Below are 27,353 nucleotides of genomic sequence, written 5' to 3'. Positions count from 1 at the left end.
TGAATGTTTTCAATTTGAATTTCCCATCCACACACACACACACACACACACACACACACACACACACACACACACACACACACACACACACACATCCCTTCTCTTCAGCAGTTATTGTTAATGGTAAGTATGTTATTTGCAACCCAAAAATATTCGTCTCCTTTCAAAGTGGCTCAAAAATAAGCCAAAGATTAGACAGCCCTTTTATAACTGGCTGGGCTAGTCATTTCTAACGCCGGAGAGAGGCATACCATTACCTCTAGGACCAAGCCTAGTAAAGCACTATGGCATTCCAACCAGCCTTTGCCCAGATCACTGCGTAACCTCTCTTTTTTACCATGGTCTTTTGGTTCCATAACAAAATTTTAAATTATCACCAAAATATTAGGAGATACTTTAAATGATTTAGAGGACTGGCATGAGCATATCAGTAACTGTCTCGGTTTTGCTGAGATGAATTCTTCTTGGGTTATCAGTCGAGTGGTGGTGTCGTCTTGTCACAGTGTTTCAATGAGTTTCGTACCCATCATCTTCTGGCGAAGTCTGACTTTGCTAGAAGATGATGGGTACGAAACTCATCGAAATGTTGCGACGAGACACCACCACTTGGCTGATAACCCAAGAAGAGTTCATCAGTGGAATACGCCGAGAAAAACTGCAATCCCATGTGTCTTGGTTTTGATCATCAGGTCTATTATCATAAAATAAAATAACAAAAACCTGAAATCCAAATTGTTTTCAGGACTGTTAAAAGCATCAACTAAGGTGAACATTCACAGATGGGATGCTGGTTGTCTTAGAAGAAACTGAGTTGCTGTTGATTCCATGAACCTAAAAATTTACTATTCCTAGGAATTTGCTACAGCAAATGTTCTTATACTAAAAGCTAAATATGCTATGAATTGTTAGTGTCCAGTAATAGTCTTAAACACAACTGTCATGGGAACTAGCACCAAGTTTCTCACACTGACCCACCTGAGAGTCACACTCTGTAGAACAATCAAACAATCTTCTTCTCCTTTTTTTTTTTTAAAAAAAAAAGAAGCATAGTTTGCATTTGAAATGGAAAGCATAGATAGTAGAAGTATTATGGCTTCATTACCGAGATGGGTTTATGATGCTCTGGGTCCTCCCAACTAATACTCTTAACATTCTGTCATTAATCATGCGTTTTTAGCAGGATTGCTTGAAAATTCATAGGATAATTTGAAAGATAAGTGTAACAAGCTGCCTCTGCTAGAACTGCTGCCTTTCTTCAGAGATAGATAATTCAAATTGATACATAGACAATGTATGTTAAGGAGTGTGTTGTGTTTATCTTCTGCATCTCACAATACTCCTAAAGTATAAATGCAGTAATTAAAAAATACTTACAAACTGTGTAGGTAGACGGAACTGCATAAAAAAAAGAAGTTTCTATTTTGGTCTGTTGGTACTCCACAATAAATGCTTCATGCCACACACATTTAGGGCTCATTTGACAGTGCCGGCCGCGGTGGTCTAGTGGTTCAGGCGCTCAGTCCGGAACCGCACGACTACTACGGTCGCAGGTTCGAATCCTGCCTCGGGCATGGATGTGTGTGATGTCCTTGGGTTAGTTAGGTTTAAGTAGTTCTAAGTTCTAGGGGACTGATGACCACAGATGTTAAGTCCCATAGTGCTCAGAGCCATTTTTTTCATTTGACAGTTTTTGTTTTTACAGCCAAGTTTCTTGACACTGATAGGAACTGTTGATTGCTTGCAGATGATATTTATATGATTCTCCATCAAATTAGCAGTACACTATATTGTATTATAGATGATCTAGTACATACATGAATTATTATAACTCCATTTTTGTCTTTCTTCTACACCAGAGTAGCTCTGTCATACATAATGACATATATATGTTATGAATATAATAGAGGGAAACATTCCACGTGGGAAAAAAATATATCTAAAAACAAAGATGATGTGACATACCAAACAAAAGTGCTGGCAGGTTGATAGACACACAAACAAACACAAACATACACACAAAATTCAAGCTTTCACAACAAACGGTTGCTTCATCAGCAAAGAGGGAAGGAGAGGGAAAGACAAAAGGATGTGGGTTTTAAGGGAGACGGTAAGGAGTCACTCCAATCCCGGGAGCGGAAAGACTTACCTTAGGGGGAAAAAAGGACAGGTATACACTCGCATACACACACACATCCATCCGCACATACACAGACACAAGCAGACATTTGTAAAGGCAAAGAGTTTGGGCAGAGATGTCAGTCGAGGCAGAAGTACATAGGCAAAGATGCCGTTGAATGACAGGTGAGGTATGAGCGGCGGCAACTTGAAATTAGCGGAGGTTGAGGCCTGGCGGGTAACGAGAAGAGAGGATATACTGAAGGGCAAGTTCCCATCTTCGGAGTTCTGACAGGTTGGTGTTAGTGGGAAGTATCCAGATAACCCGGACGATGTAACACTGTGCCAAGATGTGCTGGCCGTGCACCAAGGCATGTTTCGCCACAGGGTGATCCTCATTACCAACAAACACTGTCTGCCTGTGTCCATTCATGCGAATGAATGACAGTGTCCATTCGCATGAATGGACACAGGCAGACAGTGTTTGTTGGTAATGAGGATCACCCTGTGGCTAAACATGCCTCGGTGCACGGCCAGCACATCTTGGCACAGTGTTACACCGTCCGGGTTATCTGGATACTTCCCACTAACACCAACCCGTCAGAATTCTGGAGATGGGAACTTGCCCTTCAGTATATCCTCTCTTCTCGTTACCCGCCAGGCCTCAATCTCCGCTAATTCCAATTTGCTGCCGCTCATACCTCACCTGTCTTTCAACGACATCTTTGCCTCTACTTCCGTCTCGACTGACATCTCTGCCCAAACTCTTTGCCTTTACAAATGTGTGTGTGTGTGTGTGTGTGTGTGTGTGTGTGTGCGTGTCCTTTTTTCTCCCTAAGGTAAGTCTTTCCGCTCCCGGGATTGGAATGACTCCTTACCGTCTCCCTTAAAACCCACATCCTTTTGTCTTTCCCTCTCCTTCCCTCTTTGCTGATGAAGCAACCGTTTATTGCGAAAGCTTGAATTTTGTGTGTATGTTTGTGTTTGTTTGTGTGTCTATCGACCTGCCAGCACTTTTGTTTGGTAAGTCACATCATCTTTGTTTTTAGACATATATATGTTATGTTATTCAGAAGTCTACAAGAGCCACATAAAACATTTTTCAGTGTAACTACATTTGGCAATTATCGGCAAAATTTGAGTTTACAGTCTGATTCAAATTGTGTGGTCACGCCTATCCGTCGTCTGTTTATTTTTTGAGCTAAGTTCTAGATGGGAATGATTCGTTGTAGATGTGACAACAGTGGAGTGGTTGTTATATCCAAGCTAATTGTGATGTAGCTTGTGTTTCATTGAACCTGAAAAACTGCAGGGAATTGATCTGCTGCTTTAAGGCGTGCTTTGCTGTATTGTTGAATAAACTATGTATCAGTTATTTAAATGGTGCGTAATGCTTGTTTATGACTGTTGAAATTATTAAATGTGATATTGTGTTTAGCTGATAACTTGCAAGTGGTGTCTCCCTTTATGGCAGTGTAATTTTACACTAAATATGCAGTTAAATGTTCTGCTGTGCCACAGTTGTCTCACATTTTTGCTTTGCATTATGAACAGTAATAGTAGATTGGTAAAATGTTCTGTATGCTTTTCTTCTCGTGTTTTGCTTCTTACTGACACAATGTGTTGTGAATCTGTTATTTATGATGTTGCCAGTCTTCTTAGTGTTTTCATGAAGTTCTTTATGTGGCTGCATGGATACAAAAGTAATCTCTGTTGTAATTATCAGAATTATATTTTGTTTGCACTACTTTGGTATGAAAAGCTCGTCAGTAAAGTAATACATACAGTTCGGTTTACATTGAAGCTTGACACAGTATATTGTTTTACATCCTTTTAGTTAAAGTAATAATTTGTGATTTTGCTTCATATCAACACTACAAAAACATGCTTCATGGCTTTGCTGTTTATGTAACAGACAGTTCATGCTTGTTAGTGCCATGTCTCAGATGTTTGGACCTGCATAACTCATTTTGTAGGACAGTTAGAGAGTGGTATATTAATAATTGCACTTTTCCTTGAACGCTATTTTGTTTTCGTTTGCTAGACTTACACAAGATTCCTCATATCCACGCTACTGTAATTATTGCACATCGCAGCCAAGTACTTCTCAGTCTCAGTGACCGGAGGTCAAATTTGCAGACAAGTCAAGAATTGGGTAGGTGATCTTCTTTTTCAGTTTGAATATTTTTCAGTAATTTTTTCATACTTACCAGAAATTTATAATTAGAATGTAACATAGTTCAGTATAAAATCGAAAAATGAAAAAAGTAGGAGCAGAGATTGTATGCTCTCTGGTTACTGACTGCACTGCACCATCAAATTATTGAACATCTAACAAAATCAACAAACATTTTCATAGCATTATTCTTTTAGTACATTTATAGTTTCTCTAGGTGATGCAAATATTTCGAGTCGTCTTATCTAATGGTGACTGTCCCTTCCTTTCTGAGTAAGGAAATACTTGTAGCAGAAGACTGGAATAATGAACTATGATACTGACTAGTGTACTTCCAGGTGTTTTATAAAGTAGTTGTTTCCATTTTCTGCACAAAATGGAAACTACTTCGCAGAACACCCAGAAGTATACTATTTATCAACCATGCCAAGAAAATCACAACTATGATGCTATGCTCATGTTTGTATTGATATAGTTCCCTCAATTGGCGAATAAGAAGCATTCTGAAATATTTTATTTTCAGTAGTACTGTATCTCTTATTTTACTGTAGGATATAGCATACTGAAAGGTGAATGAGTCAACAGAAAGCATGTATAAAGGTCAATGCTTTATTTACAATGTAGTAAAAGTTAGATTGCTTTATTTGCTATATTATCATTTTGTTGCTTACATAAAATGTGAAATTAAATGTATTATAAATTGGCCATGTAACAGTATTCCTCTTATCTCTGTTTCCTTGAACTTGAAAAAATTAACATTTAAGCTACCTTAATATGCTTGCATGTGCCATTTTGAAACCAAACTCATCCCAAATCAGTTTCTCTGATAATATAAACTATTTAATACACGTTTTTTTTCGAATGATAATGCTTGATTTTGAGTTGAAATAAATCTTAATGAGAAATTTGATCATGTTCCATTGATTACTTTGTAGTGCTTTGAAAGAGTATGTGACAGGTTTAAATATAATTAATACTACACCATGTTCCACATAATTCTCATCAATATTAGTATGTCAAAATACCAGAAATGTAATGGTGTATTAGAATCAAGTACTGTTATATGCATAATGTGACATTACATCTAAAGTTAACAGTGATTCTAGAACAGGTATAATAGTAAAAGCTGTAAAAAAAATAAAATATCAGTAACATGAAGATGCCGTTAAACTGAAACAGAAATTTTATAATTTTATAAATATTATACCTAATGAAGCAGTGTGGAAATGCAGACATGTGAATGGATCTTCTATTTATAATCTGACTATTTACTCATGACACTGTTGCCCATAGAATGTGTTTGCATAGGGAAATGTTACAAATTAAATAGGGTGATTCAGAAGGAATAGTCACATAATTTGTGAAGGGATTGTAATGTGAAAATAAGCCAAAAAAGTCATATGAACATGTTTCTGATTTTCAGTCTTTGTGGAACGGGAGCAGGTTGAAAACTACACACATCCATGAATGATCATGAAGACATAACAAAATACTGTGTAGGTGCTGTGGTGGTGAAGATGACTGATCTACCCTACAAGAGGTGTTCAGAAAGTCCCCCACCAGTCTCCATGCATTTGTCAATGCGTTGGAGGGTGTGTTGTGTTGCACATCGAACATCATCTGGGCATGCTTTAATGAGGGCAGCAGCGTCGGTGATGTGTGCGACAAGTTCTTCATGTTTATTCACCTTCTTAGCGTACTCATCCCCATTTCACCAGTCCCATAAACAGAAGTCTAGTGGGGTTAGGTTGGATGATCTAGCAGGCCAGTTAATGGATCTGCCACAGCCACTCCACCACTGAGGAAATGTATTATTCGGATACTGAGATACTTGTTGGTACAGTGAATCAGTGATCCAGCATGTTTCAAGTACATTTGTCATCAGTGCTTTAATGTCAGGTCTTCCAAAAGTGCAGGAAGGTCTTCTTTTGGAGTATGTGCTTATGCTGCGGCTGTCATGCGATTTGGCAGGAATGCAGGTCGTATCACGGGGTCATCAGTCATACCATATCAGACGTTCACCGAGAACCTAACTTAGAATATTGTTTCCATAGTGTCATGTGGCTTCTCCATTGCCCGTGTATGCAAATTGTGGGTGTGGACACCATTGCATGTAAATGTAGTGTCATCTGCAAATAAAATATATTGCATTTGGCTCTATGTAAAGCTAACAATTCACAAAATCGTTGTCCGCTTACTGAGCCACCTGGATGCAGATGGTGCATTGGCTGCACATGGAGCGGGTAGAAGCCCTTGGAATGTAACGTACATCGTACTCACATTAACGGAATATCGAACTGATGGGTATTGCACCATGCACTGGTGGTGGGAGTCCATTGTACCATTGCAATAATGTCTTCCCTTTCCACAACTGACTGGGAAGCCTCACATTCTGATATTATGTGTGTTTTGGGTAATGTTCCGGATTCGCGCAATCTTTGAAAAATCCTTGGAAGTACCCTGGCACAGCCGTTACAGTACCTGTGTACAAACAGCATGTCTGCATATTCTTTATGGATGAATGTATGTGATATGTTGATTTTTCACAAACACAGTAGACTTGCTCAGTTAAACAACACTTGTGCATGACACGCATATGGCCTCATGACTGCTCACTGATACATCCCACAGTTGCACACTGGGTATGCTTGCAGCTATTGCGTCAGTGCCATGTCGCTGTGCTTCCATTTGTTGGAGAACCCCCATACCTCTTATAGGATAGATCAGTCGTCTGTCCCACCATTATCTGTCCACCACAACATATACACAGCATTTCGGCAAGGAATATTCACACTTGTCTTTCGTATGCATTCATACACATGTGAAGTCTTCAACCTGCTCCAGGTTCACAGCAATCGAAAATCAGATACATGTTCATAGAAACTTTTCAATTTATTTTCACATGTAGAATTGCTACACAAGTTATGTGACATTCTTTCTGAATTGCCGTATAATAGTGTTCTCAATCCAAATGGAAGACAAAAATAATTAACAACAATATTTCAGACAGGAGAGGAGCATCCTCTTTCTAGTTGCTGAAACCAGAACAATAGGATTACGGACTACAGGCATTTCTGAAAAAAGGACAAGAAAATATTTCCTTCATAGAGAGAAAGGAGATACTGAAAATAGGAAAACAGAGTAGGTTATAAAATTTTTTGGAAATAGGAAAGATCACTCTAAACTCTGGATTAGATGATACACAAGGTGCGAGAACTTAAAAAGTAACAAATGTCAATAGCTGTTTTTGAATAACTACCTTAAGCTAAATGAGTGATGGGACCACATTAATTGTTTGTGTTGAAGGGTGGTGGCAGGGGTGAATTCACTTAAATTCAAGAAATTTCATGAGTGTCTTTAAATCTGTGTCCACAGTTGCTTAGAAATTTTGAGTGATTCCATACTGCCTGCAGCTGTCAATTTTGAGTTTGGTGTTGTACAATTTTGGCTTTCCAAGTACCTAGATGTAATTATTAACTGCAGTCAATAAATGTGTCTACATACTTGAAAAGGTGTAACATTGAAATTGTACTGTAGTACAGAAAATCAACCAGAAATTGAGCATACTTAAAAAATTAGAGTTTTTGACTGCAGAAAAAAATTGCCTATGCATGAGTATCACTAAGGTTATTATGCCCCTATAAGGTTACTGAGTGAAAGAAATTGAATAAATTTACCAGATGTTGATACCATGTAACCACCTTTCTTAGATACAGTTCTGGTGGTATTCAGATTTTGGTGGGAACTGAAGAGAGCTAACAAGAAATAAAGTCAAAGGGGATGGACTGTTTTAGTATAAGAACTGAGAGAATGGAAGGGAATTAGCCCAATTTTTCTTTGGTTTTGCTTGCCGTGCTGCATCATTTCAAATTCTCAGTTAGTTTGTATTGATTGACAGAGGAAGTACATTTTCTGTCAATTGTGTGTCTAGTAAACTTATGGCCCTCTCCTCAAAGATTTGTGAAACATCCCTATTAGACATGGTCCTATTGGAAATGATACAACTTTTCCTTTTCCCAACCTATAAACATGTTCATCCTTACAAAAATTTACATTTTAACATGGAATCCAAACAAGAATGTCACCTACACTAAGTGTTTACAAAGGTGAAAATAACAAAGAACTAGAAAAAAATGAAGTATTTATTGAGGGTTAAATTCTGAATTTGAATTTGTCTTAACTTGGTCCAAACACTCCTTGCTAAACCATCAATCCACGTCGTATTCATCTGTTATGACATAACAAAAACAAATATGTGGTAAAGCATTTACCTGTGCTTCATCTAAAATACTTTTGACTATCATTATAAACTGATGATTAGTTTGGCTTTAGGAATGGTGAAGGCACCAGATAGGCAGTTGATAATGGAAGCACGACTAAAGAAAAATCAAGGTGGATTCATAGGATTTATGGACCTTGAAAAGCATTCGACAATGTAAAATGATGCAAGATGTTCAAAATTCTGAGAAGTATGGGTAAGCTATAGGGAGAGATGGGTAACATACAACATGTACAAAAACCAAAGGAAATAATAAGAGTGGAAGACCAAGTACGAAGTGCTCTGATTAAAAAGGGTGTAAGACAGGGATGTAGTCTTTCATCCCTACTGTTCATCTGTACATTGAAGAAGCAATGTCAGAATTAAAAGAAAGGTTCAAGAGTGGAATTAAAATCCAGGGCGAAAGGATATCAAAGATACGATTCGCTGATGACATTGCTATCTTGAGTGAAAGTGAAGTAGAATTACAGGCTTCACTGAATGCAGTGAACAGTCTAATGAGTACATAATATGAACCGAGAGTATATTGAAGAAAGAGGAAATTAATGAGAAGTAGCAGAACTGAGAACAGTGAGAAACTTTACATCAGGATTGCTGGTCATGAAGTAGATGAATCTTAAGAAATTCTGCTACCTAGGCAGTAAAATAACCCATGATCCATGATGAATGGAGCAAAGAGGATATCAAAAGTTGGCTAGCACTAGCAAAAAGGGCATTCCTTGCCAAGGAAAGTCAACTAGTATGAAACATATTCCTTAATATGAGGAAGGAATTTCTGAGACTGTGCCTTTGGAGTACGGTATTGTGTGGTAGCAAAACATTGACTGTGGGAAAACTGGAACAGAAGAAAATAGAAGCATTTGAGATGTGTAATAGGGTAAGGAATGAGGAGGTTCTCCACAGAATTAGCAAGGAAAAGCAAGATATGGAAACCACTGACAAGAAGGAGCAGGATGATAGGACATAAGTTAAAATATCAGGGAGTAATATCTGTGGTGCTAGAGGGAGCTGTAGAGGGTAAAAACTGTAGAGGAAGACAGAAATTGTAATAAATCCACAAAATAATTGAGGACGTAGTTTACAAGTGCTGCTCTGGGATGAAGAGTTTGACACAGGATAGGAATTCATGGAGGACCGCATCAGAGTCAGAAGATTGATGGTAGAAAAAAATAGACTGGATTAAAGAAAAATTCATCTAAATATACCCTTTACCTTCCCAGTATTATCATAAAGCATATTTTAAAGTGCTTGTGCTTTACTCTAATATACTCTCTGCAAAGGAATGATTACAGAAGATTCTGTGTACGCTATAACAACCATATCATGAAAGAACAATGTTATCCAGTTCAGAGGCATGTGCTTGTTAGTGTCTTTGTGTGTATTTGGGGGGGGGGGGGGGAGGAGTGTAACAGAGAAGTGTAACAGAGTTTAGGCTTCTGCTTAACATCTCTGCATGTTTGCTGTTAATTTGTATCCTGTCAGAATTTCTTTTCCCGTTAGTCATTTGTTCTACTGAAGTTTTCATAAATATTATAAATGTATGATCACGAGGCATACATTACACTCTAGTATACACTGATCAGCCAGAACATCGTGACCACCTATGTAATAGCCAGTCTTTCCACCTTTGGCACAGATAACAGCGGCAACACATTGTTCCATGGAAGCAGTGAGGCATTGGTGCATCCCTGGAGGGAGCTCACCCTACATCTGCACATACAAGTAACCTAATGCCTGTAAATTCCAAGAAGGGGGGGGGGGGGGGGGAGTCAGTGAGCTCTGACACTACGTTCAGTCGCATCCCAGGTGTGTTTGATAAGGTTCAGATCTGGCAAGTTCAGGGGGCCAGCACATCAATTGGAACTTACCACTGTGTTCCTCTACTCACTCCATCCCACTCCTGGCCTTGTGACGTGGCGCATTATCTTGTTGAAAAATGTAACTGCCGTCGGAAAACATGATCGTCATGAAGGGGTGTACATGGTGTGCAACCAGTGTATGATACTCCTTGGCTGTCATCGTGCCTTGCACGGGCTCTACTGGACCTATGGATGCCCACGTGAATGTTCCCTAGAGTGTAATGGAGCCACTGCCAGCTTGCCTCCATCCTGCAGTACAGGTGTAAAGGGGCTGTTCCCCTGGAAGATGATGGTTTCACGCCCTCCCACTGGTACGATGAAGAAGGTATCAGGATTCATCTGACCACGCCACCCTCTACCACTGTGCCAATGTTCAGTGCCGATGGTCGTGTGCCCTTTTTAGTTGTAATTGCTGATGTTGTTGTGTTAACATTGGCACATGCATGAATTGTTGGCTACAGAGGTCCTTCATTAGCAGCATTCAGTGCACTGTGTGTTCAGACACACTTGTACTCTTCCCCGCATTAAAGTCTGTTGTTAGTTCCAGCTCAGTTTGTCCACTATCCTGTTTTACCAGTCTGCCCAACCTACTATGTCCGACATCTGTAATGAGGGGTGGCCGCCCAACCCCACTATGTCAGAATGTGGTTTCACCTTGGTTGTGCTACGTGTTGAAGATGATCACGACAACGCTCCTCAAACACCTTACAGGTCATGTAATTTCTGAAATGCTCATGTCAAGTCTCTGGGCCATTACAGTCTGCCCTTTGTCAAACTGAGGTAGATAGCGTATCTTTCCCATTCTACTCGTGGACAGCACACTCACTGATATACATGCACCATGCCTGTGTCTGACTAGCTGTCAGTCCTCATCAGGTGATGCTGCTATCGTATGGACGGGTTTATATCGATAATGGATTGGTAGTCATAATGTTCTAGATGATGAGTGCACAACTAGCTCTGAATATAAAACTGAAATATTGTTTCTTCTTTAGCTGTTCCACTGAATTGTAGTAAGAGAGCAGTAATATAATAATTTAAAATATAAGAAGAAAAATAGAGGCAGAAAGAAATTCTAAGGCGTGTGTGTGTGTGTGTGTGTGTGTGTGTGTGTGTGTGTGTGTGTGTGTGTGTGTGTGGGGGCGCGCATACGCATGCGCAGCAAATGTTGTAGGATGAAGAAGATAGCAACAGATTTTTTGTGAAAGCACAAGGTATAGAATCTTCCTAATAGCTTGTAGTAACAAGGTACTGAGTTCTGTGCAGTTGAAAAGAAGCTCTGTAAGTCTTTTCCTTATGTATGTGGCCTACAGCACACATATAAGAACCTGTTTTAGTGTGACACTATTGACAACTAATGGAAATGGTTGGTAACTGCAGCACATGAAAGTGGCAGTAAATTGTTGCACTATCACTTACAGTTATTTACATGTTGTACAGTTTATGATAGTTTGACAGTCAGCCAGTGAGCGCACTTCAGGTAGGATGAAGCATTTTTCTGCCTTACATGCACAGAACCTCTCTCGTACCATCACAGACAGCTTGGTATGTAAACCATGATGTGAGTTTGCTGCGTATGTATGGCACCTCAATCTGGCTGAACACTCAGCAATGGCCTTAAGAATTGAAACCAATGTGCATCTGGGAAGAGATCTCCATAAACATACAGTCAAAGTGGAGAAAAATGCCACTTTAATTGATTGGGGGAGAGGTGGGAGGGATTAAAAAACACATCTCTTATCTTACACCAGAATCTTCCTAAAATAGCGTAGATATTTTCATACCTTTCAATAACATTTTAAACTTTTGATTTATTAGTTTTGCATTCACAGTTCAGAAGCTGACTGTAATTTGTGTAAAATGTGTCAGGGGGCAAGTCTGATTTCTGAAGCTCTGATATAAATATGGTAGCACACAGCACAGTCCAAGACCGTCCGTGCGTGGTAAAGAGCCACATCCTACACGAGGTGGCCCTGTTAACGCAGAACACGGCGGATCTATAGGAGAAAACCTTGAAAAAAAATCTCACATTCCAAATCCTCAATGGGTCTGCACTCGAGTCGAGCGGCAGCGAGGTCAGCGTCTGTCCATCTAGTAGGTGCGGCTGTATTATATGCTCCAGGAACTGACAATCCCTGGTTCTAAACACCCAGTGGAAACACTGGACCAAAACTTACAAGCTATCACGATTCGTGAGAGTAATGACAGAATTACCCCAGGTGGTAACCAATCCACTCGTCGACAGACAACTGGGTTTTCGGATTCTGGGGAACCCGGGCCATCACGATCAGAGTTCTCAAGCAAACTTCGTCCCAAGGTTCCCATGTACATTGGTACCTTTAACATTCAGACCCTAATTCAACCTGGAAAATTACACAACTTAGTAACAGAGCTAGACCAACAAAAACTTAAGATCTTAGCGTTACAAGAAACTAGATTCACGGATTAAAGTACAATAGACTATGGAAACTATCGCATCTTCAAGAGCAAGACTGACAAACGAATTGCCAATGGTACGCCACTCCTGGGCATGGCATTTGCGGTGCACAGAAATATATTAGGCTCAATTAGAGAGGTCTCTTCCATAAATAATCGCCTCATGACCATGCGTATCCAGTGCGCCAACAAGAAATAGACATTGATAAATGCTCATGCACCCACAAACATAGACAACAAAAAACGCCAACTACAAACTGAAAAATTCTGGACTAAACTTGAAGATGTCATGGCCAAAATTCCCCGGGATGATATCAAAATCTTAATGGGAATTTCAGTGCACAAATTGGCAGAGAGAAAGAACACCAAAAAAACTGTAGGAAAATATCCAGCACACAGATTCACCAACAGAAACGGACTGAGATTTATTGAACTATGCCAACAAAATAATCTAAAAATAATGTCTACATCTTTGAGAAAAAAACCTAGAAAACAAAAGACCTGGAGGTCCCCCATACAAGAGATCGGCGAATATCAGATTGACCACATTGCCATCTCCTATTTCGTACAGAAAGAGATCCATGATGTCCAAGTCCGCAGAGGGGCGAACATTGACTCAGACCACTACTTAACACGCATTAAAGTGAAATTAACCCCAAAAAAATTCTATCCGAAGAAAACACACGTGATGAAATTTGACACACGAACAATCAAAGAAACCAATCTGAAGGAGGACTGGGAAAAGGAACCAGCTGACTCTTGGGAAAAATTTCGAACAAAAATTACAAAGAAGGCAAAAGAACTGATCCCATTGAAAAAGAACACAAAACACCCCTGGTGGGACTCTGGATGTGAAAAAGCGCTGGAAGAAAGAAAGAAAGAAAGCCTTTCTGAAGTATAACAGTAAAAAATCCCCTGAAAATCTAGATCACTTCCACAACACCAGAAGACAAGTGGCAAAAACAATCAGACAAGTCAAGAGGAAGTACCTCAAGGAACAGTGTGAGTCTATTGAAGAAAATTTCCGTAACTATAATGTACGAGACTTCTATAAGACCTTTGCTGGGAGAATCAATGGATACGGCTCACGAAATCTATGTTTCAGAAAACCAGATGGAAAACTAGCGCTCACAAATTGGGAAAATTGTGAGGAGCTGGCAAGATGCTTTTCCGGACTCCTCAATTGCCCTGAACCTTCTTCAAGATTCCCTCAAGAAACTGCTATCTACACAAATCCAGAATCCCCACCACCTACACTAGAGGAGATCCAAAGACATATTCATAGACTGAAAAACAACAAGGCAACCGGAGAAGATAATATCACTGCAGAACTACTTAAAAATCTTGGACCAAATTCCCTCAAAGAACTCACTCAAATCATCACAGACATTTGGCAGACAGAAAAACTACCAGAAGATTGGAAATGCGCCCTAATTCATCCACTGCATAAAAAGGGAGACATGGCAGATATAAACAACTATCGAGGAATCTCCCTTCTCCAAGTCACTTATAAAATCCTCTCAGCTTGTCTTCTTCAACGAACACAAGAACAACTTGAACACAGTATTGGTGAATACCAAGCTGGCTTTCGCCCTCACCGATCCTGTGCAGAACAAATTTTCAATTTGAAGACAACACTAAAATACAAAGCAGTCAGAAACAGTCCGATCATTTGTTCCTTTGTTGATTTCGCAAAGGCTTATGATTCAATCGATAGGCAATCTCTCTTTATTATCCTTGAGGAGCTAGGACTCGATCCGAAAACCCTAAACCTTATCAAAGAAACGCTCACAAACACAACTTCTAAGATAAAATTCCTGGGTGAAATATCAGAGCCCTTCCTGATCAAAACCGGCGTCAGACAAGGTGACGGCTTGTCTCCACTCCTCTTCAACCTTGTCTTAGACAAAGTCATCCGAGAATGGGAAAAAGAACTGAAGAATCAAAATTACTGGAAGCCTATACAACTAGGAAGATCTAAAGATGGTATTAAAATTTCATGCTTGGCATTTGCAGATGACGTGGCCATTCTAGCAGAAAACGAGACCACAGCAATTAAACAGATAGACATTCTCAAAGAATGCGCCGAAAAAGTTGGGCTACAAATTTTCTTCCAAAAAACCAAATTCATCTGCTCAAAATTTGAAACTCAAAAACTGACTACAAAATATGGACAAATTGAGAGAGTTCCACTATTTAAATACTTAGGCGAGGTCCTAGAACCCACAGGGGGAGAGAAAACTGCACAAAAAGTTCGACTGCAAAAACTGAAAAGAGCATACTGGAAAACCCACAACATCTACAATAAAAAGTGTCTCTCCATTCACTCAAAAATACGACACTACAATACAGTAATCAAGCCCGAAGCACTATATGCCAGCGAAACACTCACACTCCATAGAAAAGGCGACCTGGAAGGCATCCTGAAAGAGGAACGCAAAATTATCAGAAAGATTCTTGGCCCAAAAAGAACGGAAGATGGATACAGGTTACAGTCTCGGAAAACTACAGAAAAATTATCTAACCTCGCCACAGACATCCGGAAAAGAAGACTAAAATTTTACGGTCATATCCACAGACTCCCAACACCCAGACTCTCCCACAAAATTTTAATATACATTGAAAAATTGAAAACCATACCCTGGATACAAGAAACCAAAACAGATCTAGCAAATGCACAAATAAACTCTTCAGAAGTTATGAACAGAAATGTATACAGGCAAAAAATCAATAGTTGGAAAGTACAACCCGAGAATGAAGTTTGCAAGAGACAGGGGACAAAATGGACAGAGGAAAGAAAGAGAATTCATGGGGAAAGAATGAGAGAAGTTTGGAGAATTAAAAAATTGAAGCGGAAAAGCTTTGCGTGATCCGTATGGGTCCAATCGCACATAATAATAATATGGTAGCACACAGCAACATGTGCTCAGAGATATTGATAACTTACACTGAAACATGTTCGTGCAGCATATCTTTTCCACAGTTTGACAGATGTATTTGTATCTTAAGTTTCCATTAATGCATATGGATCGTTTGGTGGTAACCTAGTAACCGTATCTGACTAGTATTACATTTTTTCTCGTGTGACCTATTTTCACAAATACTATAGTGGTGTGCATGTAAGACAGTGGGTGATGCACAATGGAAAGTGACAATGTAACACATGATGCTCCAGCCAAGAGTTATTGCCTTTGGGGGTGCACATGGAACATTTAGAGTTGATTTTCATTGTAACTTGGGCGTAGTGAAGATTCTCAGTAGTGTCCATTAAAGGTGGCATAAAGCAAACAGGACAACTTAAGAAGGAACAGCAATGGTTTTCTGAACTTATAAATTTATCTAACAAGAATAATAAGCAGAAACAGTGGGCCCAGTGTGTTGCCCCTCTCCAGCATTGCCAGTTACCAACATAGGCAACAACTGGAGAGTGTGATGTGGGACAAAGACAGATAATACAGTGGCACTGTCATTGAGTCCCTCTGTGCATGATACTGCTGCCTTCTTACGTGCATACCACTGTAGCATTGTGGAGATTGTATTGCAGTTTAGGGAGGGTTTTGCTCAGACCAGTGTTCTTGAAGTAATAACAATGAAAATGTTGAGCAATAAACTTGACATGAACATATTACTGTGCTTTGTAAACAATCTAGAACTACAGTAGTCACTTCTGATGAAAGTGTTAGTGCAGCTATATCTGCAGGTATAGTGTTAAACTTTATTTGTTCAACTGCAAGTACTTTTGTTGCTTTTATTGTGTTTTTATTCATTTTATTTCTTTGAAAGTACCACTTCACAAAGGTTATTATTCTCCCTTCTACTGTATGTTTGAAATGTTATCAGCACAGGAGCAGTTGGTGATATTTTGTATAAATGCTAGTGTAATTTCATGTAGTTACAGTTGACATGTATTGGTGTGTAAAAATTGCAGGAGAAGATGTCCCATGCAGGTGATGGCCTGCATACTCCGGGGTATTTATCATGGAGGAAACTACAGCTAAGTAGAGCAAAGCTGAAAGCATCAAGCAAAACATCAGCCCTGTTATCAGGGTTTGCAATGGTTAGTGTAGTGGATCATATATTTCTAGAATTGTTGCAGATGTTTTAGTCTTGATAAGTCTATCTGTCAAGCGCTTATGCCCGTTAGAGTATTGGTTCAGCACAATACTAGCTTAACATGAATTTCACATTTTTACCAGTAGGTTTTGTAGACAATAAGGAGAATGTTAGATATTGGAGCAGCCTACAAGCAATTGGAGTATCAACATCAAAATCGTAGTATTTTTAGAAGTGTGAGCTCCATTTGCTACCTGCATATGGTTGTTAAATGTTTCTGTTGTGCCACGTATTTATGCTACTCAGTCATATCTAAATCATGTATGTGGCACAATGGTCATATGGGGCTGGTATGCAGCTGGACGAGTTTAAAAGCAAACTACAAGAAGTGTGGTCAAGCATATTTATTACTTTGAAGCTACACCTGTAGCTCTGCTGGTGGTCAGCACATCAGCTGTGAATTATGTGAACAGATTTTTCTTTTTACATGATATGCATTTATTTGTATTCTCTCTCTATCTCTCTCTCTCTCTCTCTCTCTCTCTCTCTCTCTCTCTCTCACACACACACACACACACACACACACACACACACACACACAAAAGAGAGCAACCTGTCTTCGCTGGAAGAATTGTTAGAAAGTTTCAGCTGCAAAGAAGACCAGAAAAGATTGTAGAATTACAGCAGGACATCAAAGTAATGCAGAGACGAGCAGAAGAGTTTCAGATTTCAGAATGGAAAATTCATTATGTAAAAGAATATCATAGAGATGTGTTTTGTTGTGGAAGGATGGTGGGGAGGGGAGGGGGGTTTGGACTGACAGACATTCTTTTTGTGAAATGCTTTTTGGTAAGATTAAAGAGTCAGTATTACAGACAGGCTGGAAACTCCCTCCATCACATTTCTTGTGCAAGGAACATAAGAAAGGGATATGGTGAGATTGGTTGTGTACAAAGCACACATACAGTAATTTTTCCCGTACTACATTCACAGAGGTGGTACAAATAGTTGTTTAAGCTAATGAGTGAGTGTACAGTATTTTAGTGTCAACTGTGATCTTTGGCTGATGATGTAGAAGTTACAAAAATCATGAAATATTTCAACATCTCTGAACCTTTTTTAATCAGTAGTATTCTATGCTCAGTGTAAATTGTACATCCATGATGTGGTGAAGAAAATGGTAAGGAAAACAGAACAGTTGAAAATTTGTACAGTATTAATATGGCACTAAATTCAGAATTTATTCTGCCCTTCATCTAATAGATCCTCAATGTCTGAGAGAATGAACAGAAAAAATTACATGTGAACACAGATTTGGTAAGCCTCTTTTTCTCTGTAGTTACTCTTATCATGTGTTCTGTACAATTGCATATTGATTCAGCAATGGTCTATATCTTTATTACAATTGATACTCTGTCCTTGAATTCGTTTAAATAAAATTGATTAAAACAAAATACATAGTTGAAATTTCAGATAATTCAGTGACTTACCTGCACTATTACGTTTTTTTTTAGATAGTATTTGACTGTTGTATTGTAGGAAAACAAACAGTATTAAAGGTTAATACTACTAGTTGCTGATTAAATGTATAGTGTCGAGTATGTTCATCTATGAAGTAATGAATGTTGCACTCAAATTAACAAGACATGTTTGCTGCACACCTTTACTATTGTTCTGTGTTGACTGTCATTTGTATCCATTGTCAGTGCGTGATCTGTCTAATTCGACAGATTGTTTGCAGATTACATTTCATTATATTTAGCAAAATATGAATATTTACACTGACTTTTGCACCAGGATTGCAGTGCATAGATTCTGATCATGCTCTTATGTGCTTATAGCTCAATGCATATTGTCACATCTAAATCAGAATCAAGTCCAAATATGAAGGCAGGGTCAGCAGTGAAGCTCAAAACCAAGTACTGAAAGCACATTCATTACTAACACCAACATACAACCAGATCAGAACTGATTTGTACAGTGTGTGCAGTTTTTTATAAAAACATGAATATTTCAGATTTTTTTATGTATATAAATTATAGAGTGCAGCAATCAGTCGTCCTTTTTCTTTAGATTTCATTACGCAAATCCAGATTTTGGCTAGTTGCTAGCCATTCTCAATGCACTATTTTCTATTCTCAATGCATGTAAAGTCCCTGTAGTTCGGTTGTCAGTCAAAGTTCTTTGAATACTTATACATGTGTTAGCAATTTGGTAGTTGCTTCCTCTTGTGTATTGTCTTCAGTGACACTAAGCTGACCTTCCTGGACTGTACTGGCTGCTCAGTGCACATGTGTTTAGGGATTAATTGTGGCTGCACTTGAGAATTAGTGATGCAAAGTTCTCTTTGGCCATGTACCTTATTTATGACTATCACTAGCATGTGAGATTCTTTTGTTAGCATAAGTAACTTTTTGCAATCAATGAAATCTTCACAGTTTTAACTGTGCACCTTAGTTGACAACTGGAACCCAGCACAGTCTTTATTAACAGGCTGCTAATGGAGGGAGTTTATTCTGCTCCACAATAATTCATGTCCAAATGTCTCCCAGGTCACATCAACTGGTTCAAGTGGGACCAGCTTGAGCATCAACCCTTCAGCCTGAACATGTTGCCCTGCAACCTCTGCGTTTTTGGTCCACTGAAAAAACATTTCAGTGGGAAGTGCTTCAGCTTGGATCATGAACTGAAGGGCACAGTGGAGGACTGGCTCCTTTCACAGCCACAGGGATTCTGGAAACGGGGAATCCTTTGGCTTGTGAAACAGCCAAGATAATTGTGCTCAGTCCTTCGGTGATTACTTTCGAACGACAACTTCAGTTATACTTTCAGTGTTGTTTCATACCTTTTCTTTTGAACCCCCTCATATGATCGCTTGTGATACCTACAAGAAGGCCCATCCAAGAATAACATCATGACTAAACTCTGTTAAAATGACAAATTCTAAGAGCTGTGTTATTTCATTGACAGTTTTTCTTGCAAGACATGTTCCTGTCAGCTGGATGTATTTCCCATTTGTGACCTTCAGCATAATCACTTTCATATTGCACTACATCATCTTCTTTTGCTGATGATGATTAGCATTTGACATTGTTGGAGTTGACTACCACCTGGACTAGTAAGCTGTTGATGATATCAGTGAGATTTCCTGTCATCTACGTTGCAGCTTCATCTTCATAGATTGTTGCCTTGCTTAGTTTTCCTGAATTCAGTGACTAAGTAAGCGGTTGATACCTCTGCCAGTGACGGGGAATGGCTACAACATGTTGTGGAGTGGCCTCTTGCAGGTAGACTATAATTGTCTGCAGTCGACTGACGTGAGTAGGACTGTTGCGATGGTTGACATTTGCTGCATAATAGCCATCAAATACTTGTCATTTTTCTGTGCAGTAGTGCACAATGTATCCACAGTGAAAACAAGACTGATATGTTGTCCTCCGTCCTGCAAACATTTGTTAACTTGGCAGAGTCGATTGTACCTGCATTGGTTGGTTGCTCCTTTCTAACGTATCAAGTCGACATTCAATGCCACTATGCCTTATTGTCTTGTGTACTCAGTGTGACGTTTCTGGCTGTCATACACTACTGTATCTTTTCTCATGCTGTATGGTGTGTGAGACAAGCAAGGTCATGGCGGTTTTCCACAACTGCCATAGGGACGACATTTGGCATTAACTTATACCTCTTTCATTCGCTCTTTTCCTGTTGCATTTCCTCTGTTCACTGGCACCATTTGATGAATTCCTCTGTTGTTGTGATAGCCTTTACCAGAAGAGCTTGGTACATGTCTTTTGCTGTGCTTTTCATCAGATGTGAGATTTCATTGGCTTCTGTCATACCGGGATTAACGATGTGACGTAGGGCCAAAACATTCTGTATGTACAACTGTGTTTTTTCACCGTGACATTGGTCCCTGTTCTTCCATTGTTCTTTAGATGAACAGATGTGCTGCTGATTGCCCTCAAAAAATTCTTCAGTTCTTCCTGGAATTTGTCCCAACTACTGAGCTTCTGTTCATTGTCCTCTAACCACTGCCGTCCAAGTAGAAGTACATATTGGCCAAACACATAATGTCATCCCACCTCGTGTATTTGGTGACTCGGTTGAATTATGTCAGTTATTTTGTCGGGTCCTGACCAGTCTCCAGAAAGCAAGCTGACTTACCGCTGTTTTGTAATCCATCTGTCTTGTGCATAGGGATGGTGTATTGCTTGTGTTCCGGTTTTTGTCCTTATAGGCAAGAGGTTTTATGTTACCTAATTGAAGCTACAGTAATGTAGATGTCCTGAATTACCCAGCATCTCCACCAAATAGTGTCACGGCTGGTTTAGACTAGTGTTCAAATCTGAAGGCAGGATTGTCAGTGAAGTTCAACACTTAGTACTGAAAGCACAGTTATTACTGACACTGATGTACAGCCAGAACAGGACTGATTTCTTTCAGATAGAATGCAGTTACTAAACAGACATTGAATATTTTAGAATTCTAGTATTTATACAACCATTAACTATTCCAGATATACAAACATCACAAACTTAAGATGTTTCAAGAACCTTCCAGAAACGATAAATATGAAATAATAACAGGCGACACACAATACACCAACCAGTGATGCTAACCACTACATCATACTGCATGCACCAAAGTTTGACATTGGAGATGTTGATGTCGGTGCCTTAGGAGTCATAATGTCTGTTGAGGAAATGTAATGCAAATAAACTAGAACTAAACTTTTTCTGTGCTGTGCACCTCTATTATGAAGCTTAATTTGCCAGCTCCTACACATTCTCCTTATATTGGATGAGAAAAAATTGTAATTGATCTGCAGAAGGGAATCCCAGTATTAATTGCATTACTGGGAAGCACAAGTGATGGCTGGAGGGGGGGGGGGGGGGGACCACACACACACACACACACACACACACACACACACACACACACACACACACTCAGAGAGAGAGAGAGAGAGAGAGAGAGAGAGAGAGAGAGAGAGAGAATATTCAAAGCAGTAAAAGGACTCTTGACTGATGTGACAAGAAATGGTCAGTTTCTTTTGTAGTTGTTTATACCAGCCCACTATATCCAGAAAAACTAAAACTGTTCTCTCTGTGTTTATAGTTTTGCTTGTGTAGCACTTTTATGTGTGTTTACATGGTATACAATTTATGCTTCCATGTACTTGCTTCTTCATGAATGATTTGATATTTTTTATATTATTAACAAGATAATGTTTGTTTTGTGTAATGAATATTACTGTTCACCAGGTGAAAGTTAAATATAATTTCAGAATACTTGTTTGTGCTTCAGGTAGCAATGGTGGAAGTGCAGCTCAATGAACGATCTAAAGTACCTCAGGAAATGCTGATAGCATTTGCTATCTGCACTACGTTGCTAGTTGCAGTTCACATGTTGGCATTAATGATCAGCACATGCATCCTTCCCAACATTGATGCCGTTTGTAACCTACATTCCATCAGCTTGGTTCATGAATCACCACATGAACGTCTGCACTGGTATATAGAAACTGCATGGGCATTTTCTACACTACTGGGACTTCTTTTGTTTCTGTGTGAAATAGCAATATTGTGCTGGGTAAAATTTTATGACTTTTCAAAACTTGCCGCGTGGTCTGCTTGTATTGTTCTTATACCAGTTCTTGTTATTTTCTTAGCATTTGCTGTTCATTTCTATAGATCTCTTGTCACACACAAATATGAAGTTACAGTGTCTGGCATTAGAGAACTAGAACTTTTGAAGGAACAGATTGAACTAGGTGATACAGAGGGAAGAGTAAATGGCATTGGGTTGTTCAATAATGCACAGATTGTGTAATGCATTATTGATTTTTAGTATGAGACCATAACCTTTCTACTGTTTGCATCATTTTCATTAAACTGGAAAATGTTACATGATGTGTGATCGAACTTACTGAGTATTTAAGAGCTGTGCTACTTATTTGTGTGTTGTATCTCGAATAGAATGCCAAGGTAAATATTATTTCTATGATACACTGAATTTGAAGTGTAGCCGCACATTCTTGTCTTCCTCATAGTTTATATTCTGCGTTGATTACTGTTAGTTGTGAAGTATTTACAATCATGACCATAAAAAATGACTCATCCTCTGTGTGTGTGTGTGTGTGTGTGAGAGAGAGAGAGAGAGAGAGAGAGAGAGAGAGAGAGACAGAGAGAGAGAGAGAAGGCTTTAAAAGCTTTAATGTGATGAATTTCAAGAGAATTCTAATAGTTTTGAAATGTGTATTGTTTACTTTTCGTTTTGAGTGCATTGTTGAAATTGTTCAGAATTATTGCATTTGGGTGGAAAGAGCTTAGTTCATTTTGCCTGTTTCATATGTGGTTGTATTTTGAATTTATTCTTTCTCATATTACATGTGAGCTAAATATTATACACTATGTTTGCCATTCAGTTTTCAATTTTTTGTTACTGTCTAACTAGAAGAAGAGATATTATGTGTGCTCAAGTGCTGTATCTGAAAGTTCCATATACAGAAAGCAGAAAAGTGGCGATAAAGAATTAAACCTAAAACTTTTTATTGGCACATGTGACTTCTGGAATTATGTCTAAAATGTGGTAACAAGGCAACAGTAGCATGTAGCAGTTAATAGGAAAGATTTTGAGTTGTAGATTATTGTACCAAAGAAAAGGAAGAAAGACAAAGTATGAAAAGTTTTGCAGAAGCCAATGAAATATACATAATACCATATATTACTATATATTTTTCCTCATTTTGAATGCCTACTTTCTCCACCTCTTTGTGATTAATAACTTGTTCTTTCCAGTTTTCCACAGCTCTCTCTTTCTTCCTTTCCTCTATTCCAGAAGAAAGTGTTTATGAAAATGTCAGATTTATTGCCTTAGTTTCCATATATTACTGCTCATTAGATTTGTGACAAGTATTGAAATCTATAGTTTTTTTTAAAGCCAATTGTAGAAGACCTTGTTAAATCAGTAAAAATATCTGTTTTTCATGAAGACTTTGTAGAGACTTTTGTTGAACGAATGGTAAATTTGTTAGTGATATGTCAGGAAATACTCATGCTGTGATTAAATTATAAAATAAGAAATGAAATCTGTTTTCAGCAATATAGTTTTGATGAAAGTGTATTTTGAGAAGGTATCTTCCACAATGCCATTAAATGCACTGACATTCCTGTTTTGACTTACAATTTGTGTGTACTTGTTGACATTTGTACATAAGGGAGCAGCCATGAAGAAAACCATTTTTAACCTATAACACAGTTTTCATGAAAGACTATTTTGGAATGTATATGTATCTTCATGGCACACCTGAGTTCTGTCAGAAAATGTGAAAAATTGAAATTATTTGGTACTTTGTATGCTGTACATTTCTCATAGAATGGACAATTGTTGCATGATGGAAAAATATGCTTTTTCAGTTACTCTAGAATATTACATAAAGAAATTTAATAATCTTTGAGTTTCTCTCTTTAAGTGTGAGGAGAACAGCAAACAATTCTACCCAAAAATAATTAAGCAAGTCTCCTAGGACACCAAAGTACCTGAAATCGTGGCATGTATCAAGAATTAGTTCTATACCTACCTTTTAATGTTTACAGTGTCTTTAAAATACAATAAAATAATAAAGTTAGCTTACCAGCCCTCATAACAAGGTTACTAAATTAACATTTTGTCATTCCATTATTTTCTACACAATCCTTTGACTGAATTGTTATCATTGTATGAGACAGCGACATCTGTGTCTTGATTGTAAACTGTGGAATCAGTGGTTGAGAGCTATACAGTACCTTAATGTTAATTATTTGTACTAAATTCTCAAAATGTATTATGCTGTGCCACATGTTCTTTTTTATTGTGCGCAGTTGTATTTAACTGCAACTAAATACCAAATTTTAAAGATACTTGGATTTTTTTTCTGAAGTAGTTAAATTCCATTTATCTTCTATGTTTAGAGATTGCATTCAAATTATTCTGTAATACAAAAAATACTTCTAGTATTTTGTGTGTGAATGTACACAGTAAAACTGTCATTTTTTGCTAAATTATAATTATTTAAAAGTGATTTTGTGTCACTGCAGATGCAGTCTTTCAAATGTCATGATATATTTAAGTACAAATTTTGTGGTTTGTGGCATTTTGTGGTCAAGTGTACTGTATTTGTATATAAAATCTTGATGTCATGTATATAATTCCTGTAATTAGTGTGCTGTATGTTTCTACTTGAAAAATGATAAGTTCCTTTTGTTATGATAATTGTGCACTGTACAGAAATTTTTGTCAAATTTTGGCATTCATAATTGTTTTGAAAAATAAATAAAATATTTGTATGTGTAATTCATTTAAAAAAAGTAAAAGGACCACAGTGACCTAAAGACAAGAAGTCACAATTTACTTCTAAGGAAATGCAACTTGACATGTAGAAATTGTACTTAGTTGTTGCAAACATGATCATATCTCTAATGTTTTATTCTGTTTCATTTTAAACATTATTCACATCAAGTGTGACAAATTATCCGGTTAGGGAGAAGCAGTTTCCACACATCTTTTTACTGAAGTTAATTTTTTTGTGGGTTTCAAGCACTTTCACTATAAAATGAATTTTTTTGTCGTATATCATGTCTTGCAGCCTTTATGATTTACAGATGGACTGCTACTCTCATATGTCTGAAAAAAAAAAAAAAGAAAAAAAAAAAATCGTTGCCGGCCAACACTTTGTAATTAAAACTATTATCCTTCTGACTGCTTTTCTTTACAACAACACTACCGTCTCAAAAGTTAGTTCTGTTTTTCCTTCCTCACCCATGGACAATCTTTGGGTACCCTATCAGAAGGAAACTTTGTTTCTAAAATGATTTGGGACTGATATTACAGTTAAATGAAGTGTAACTGCAATAAATCTTTCATGTATATTTTATAGGAGTTATTTGTTCTCACCAGCTTCTTCGCGTGATTTTATCTTGCATTTTGTATGTTGCAAGATTTACGCAAAGAGACGTTCAATTAATACAAGTGGAATTTTGACATGCGGTGTAGTCTGTTGTGACCCAAATACAAATATACTTACCCTGGGAAATTTAATTATGTACTTGAAACCTGCCTCCATGTTTGCTTTTATGGCTAATACTTCTGTAGTATTCATTTAATTTTATTCTGGCCATGGAATATTAAGCAGACTGCTTAGATCCACTAAGATTTTGAATGGTGTACACAAAATGTAACTTAAAATAATAGCTGCTTTTATGATATTTTCATAGAATATTCTTGATAAATAATAACATATGCAGGAGTTAATCAAGCATTCATAAATCTGTAGGAGGAGAGATAATTTTGAAATTTACCTTTTGAGTGATGAGACATACATGTTAGATTTGGAGAGTTTACGTAACCACTCTGTTGCATCCTCTCCATTTTCAGTTATCACTGCAGTGAAACCTTTGTCTACACAGATAATTATAGAACCCTTTGCCTCTAGATCATGGATGACCTGAATGTGTGCTGGAGTAAAGTGTAAGGTTTTGGAGACGTTTTCGGGAATGATTGGAAGGCAGTGCTGGGAATGGGAAATTTGTAGAATGCCTCTAGATGATGGTTTTTGGGATAGGAGGAGGATCCTTCTGGAACTGTGAAGGAAATGAAGCATTTAATGCTTGTTCTATTTGTGGACTGGTACTGGATGGTGAAGCAGTGTTTCAAGTTGAGGCTGCAGGTGAACAAGAGGACTACTTATGAGTTGGAGAGATTGGTGTTGTGCATGGTGGTTAGAGGAGGTGTCACCACTTTTGAAGCATTTCACCAGTGTGGTTGATAGCTTCCTCATACACTGTGAGGCAGTTTCTTTCCCAGATCTAAGGGTAGTTTCACTGAGAGTGATTCAAAGTGAGCTTACATACTGTGGGGCTGAGAGGTAGAGAATTGTAATTACAGACTGGAACTGTTGAAGGTAATGCTTGGTGGAGGCAATTGATAGCTGGAGGATAAGATTAGTAAGGGCTTTACTTTTTATATGATAGTTTTTAGTTATAATGAGGTAAGCATTGATAATTGATTAATAATTAAGAGCTGTCAAAAGTGTGCAGAAATTATTTTTAAGATGCTGTTTATGTGGTTTGAGAGACTTCATTTATCACAGCCTCGGGCTTGCTATTCGAATGAAATTTCATTTGTGATTAATGAGAAAAAATTGTACATCAGGTAGGATTAATGACATAAAGATAGAAAAATAGAAATATAAGGTTTAGTAACATATTACCTATATTCAACCATGTGATTTTCAACTTCTGAATTGGTGAAAAAGCCCCATATTTGCACTTCCATATTGAAACTATTTTACATGTTTATTACATTACTACATGACTCTAATGGTGCATATTTCACCTAAGTTGCTGTGATGTGATGGAGCATGAGATTCGCTATTAGTTCCATTTATATAACTCGC

General features: G+C 38.1%; 1 protein-coding gene across 5 annotated transcripts in view; it reads left to right on the top strand.

Moving 5' to 3' along the window:
* LOC124617622 (calcium release-activated calcium channel protein 1-like) overlaps positions 1-27,353 on the top strand; it is a 538,600-nt gene that overhangs the window by 400,527 nt on the left and 110,720 nt on the right. Inside the window, exons 3-4 of one of the 5 annotated variants that reach the window (XM_047145280.1) lie at positions 16,794-16,922; positions 22,226-23,064. The exons of the other annotated variants lie outside the window; for them this stretch is intronic. Coding sequence (XP_047001236.1) covers positions 16,794-16,922; positions 22,226-22,750 — 654 coding nt within the window. The 3' untranslated portion in view covers positions 22,751-23,064. Of the gene's footprint in view, positions 1-16,793; positions 16,923-22,225; positions 23,065-27,353 lie in introns of those variants that run through there. 5 annotated transcript variants of the gene reach the window in all.

Source organism: Schistocerca americana, chromosome 1 (assembly GCF_021461395.2).
Source record: "Schistocerca americana isolate TAMUIC-IGC-003095 chromosome 1, iqSchAmer2.1, whole genome shotgun sequence".
In the NCBI taxonomy this organism is placed as follows: Eukaryota; Metazoa; Arthropoda; class Insecta; order Orthoptera; family Acrididae; genus Schistocerca; species Schistocerca americana.
Note: the sequence above shows the minus strand (reverse complement) of the source record. Positions and strands in the feature narration are given on the sequence as shown.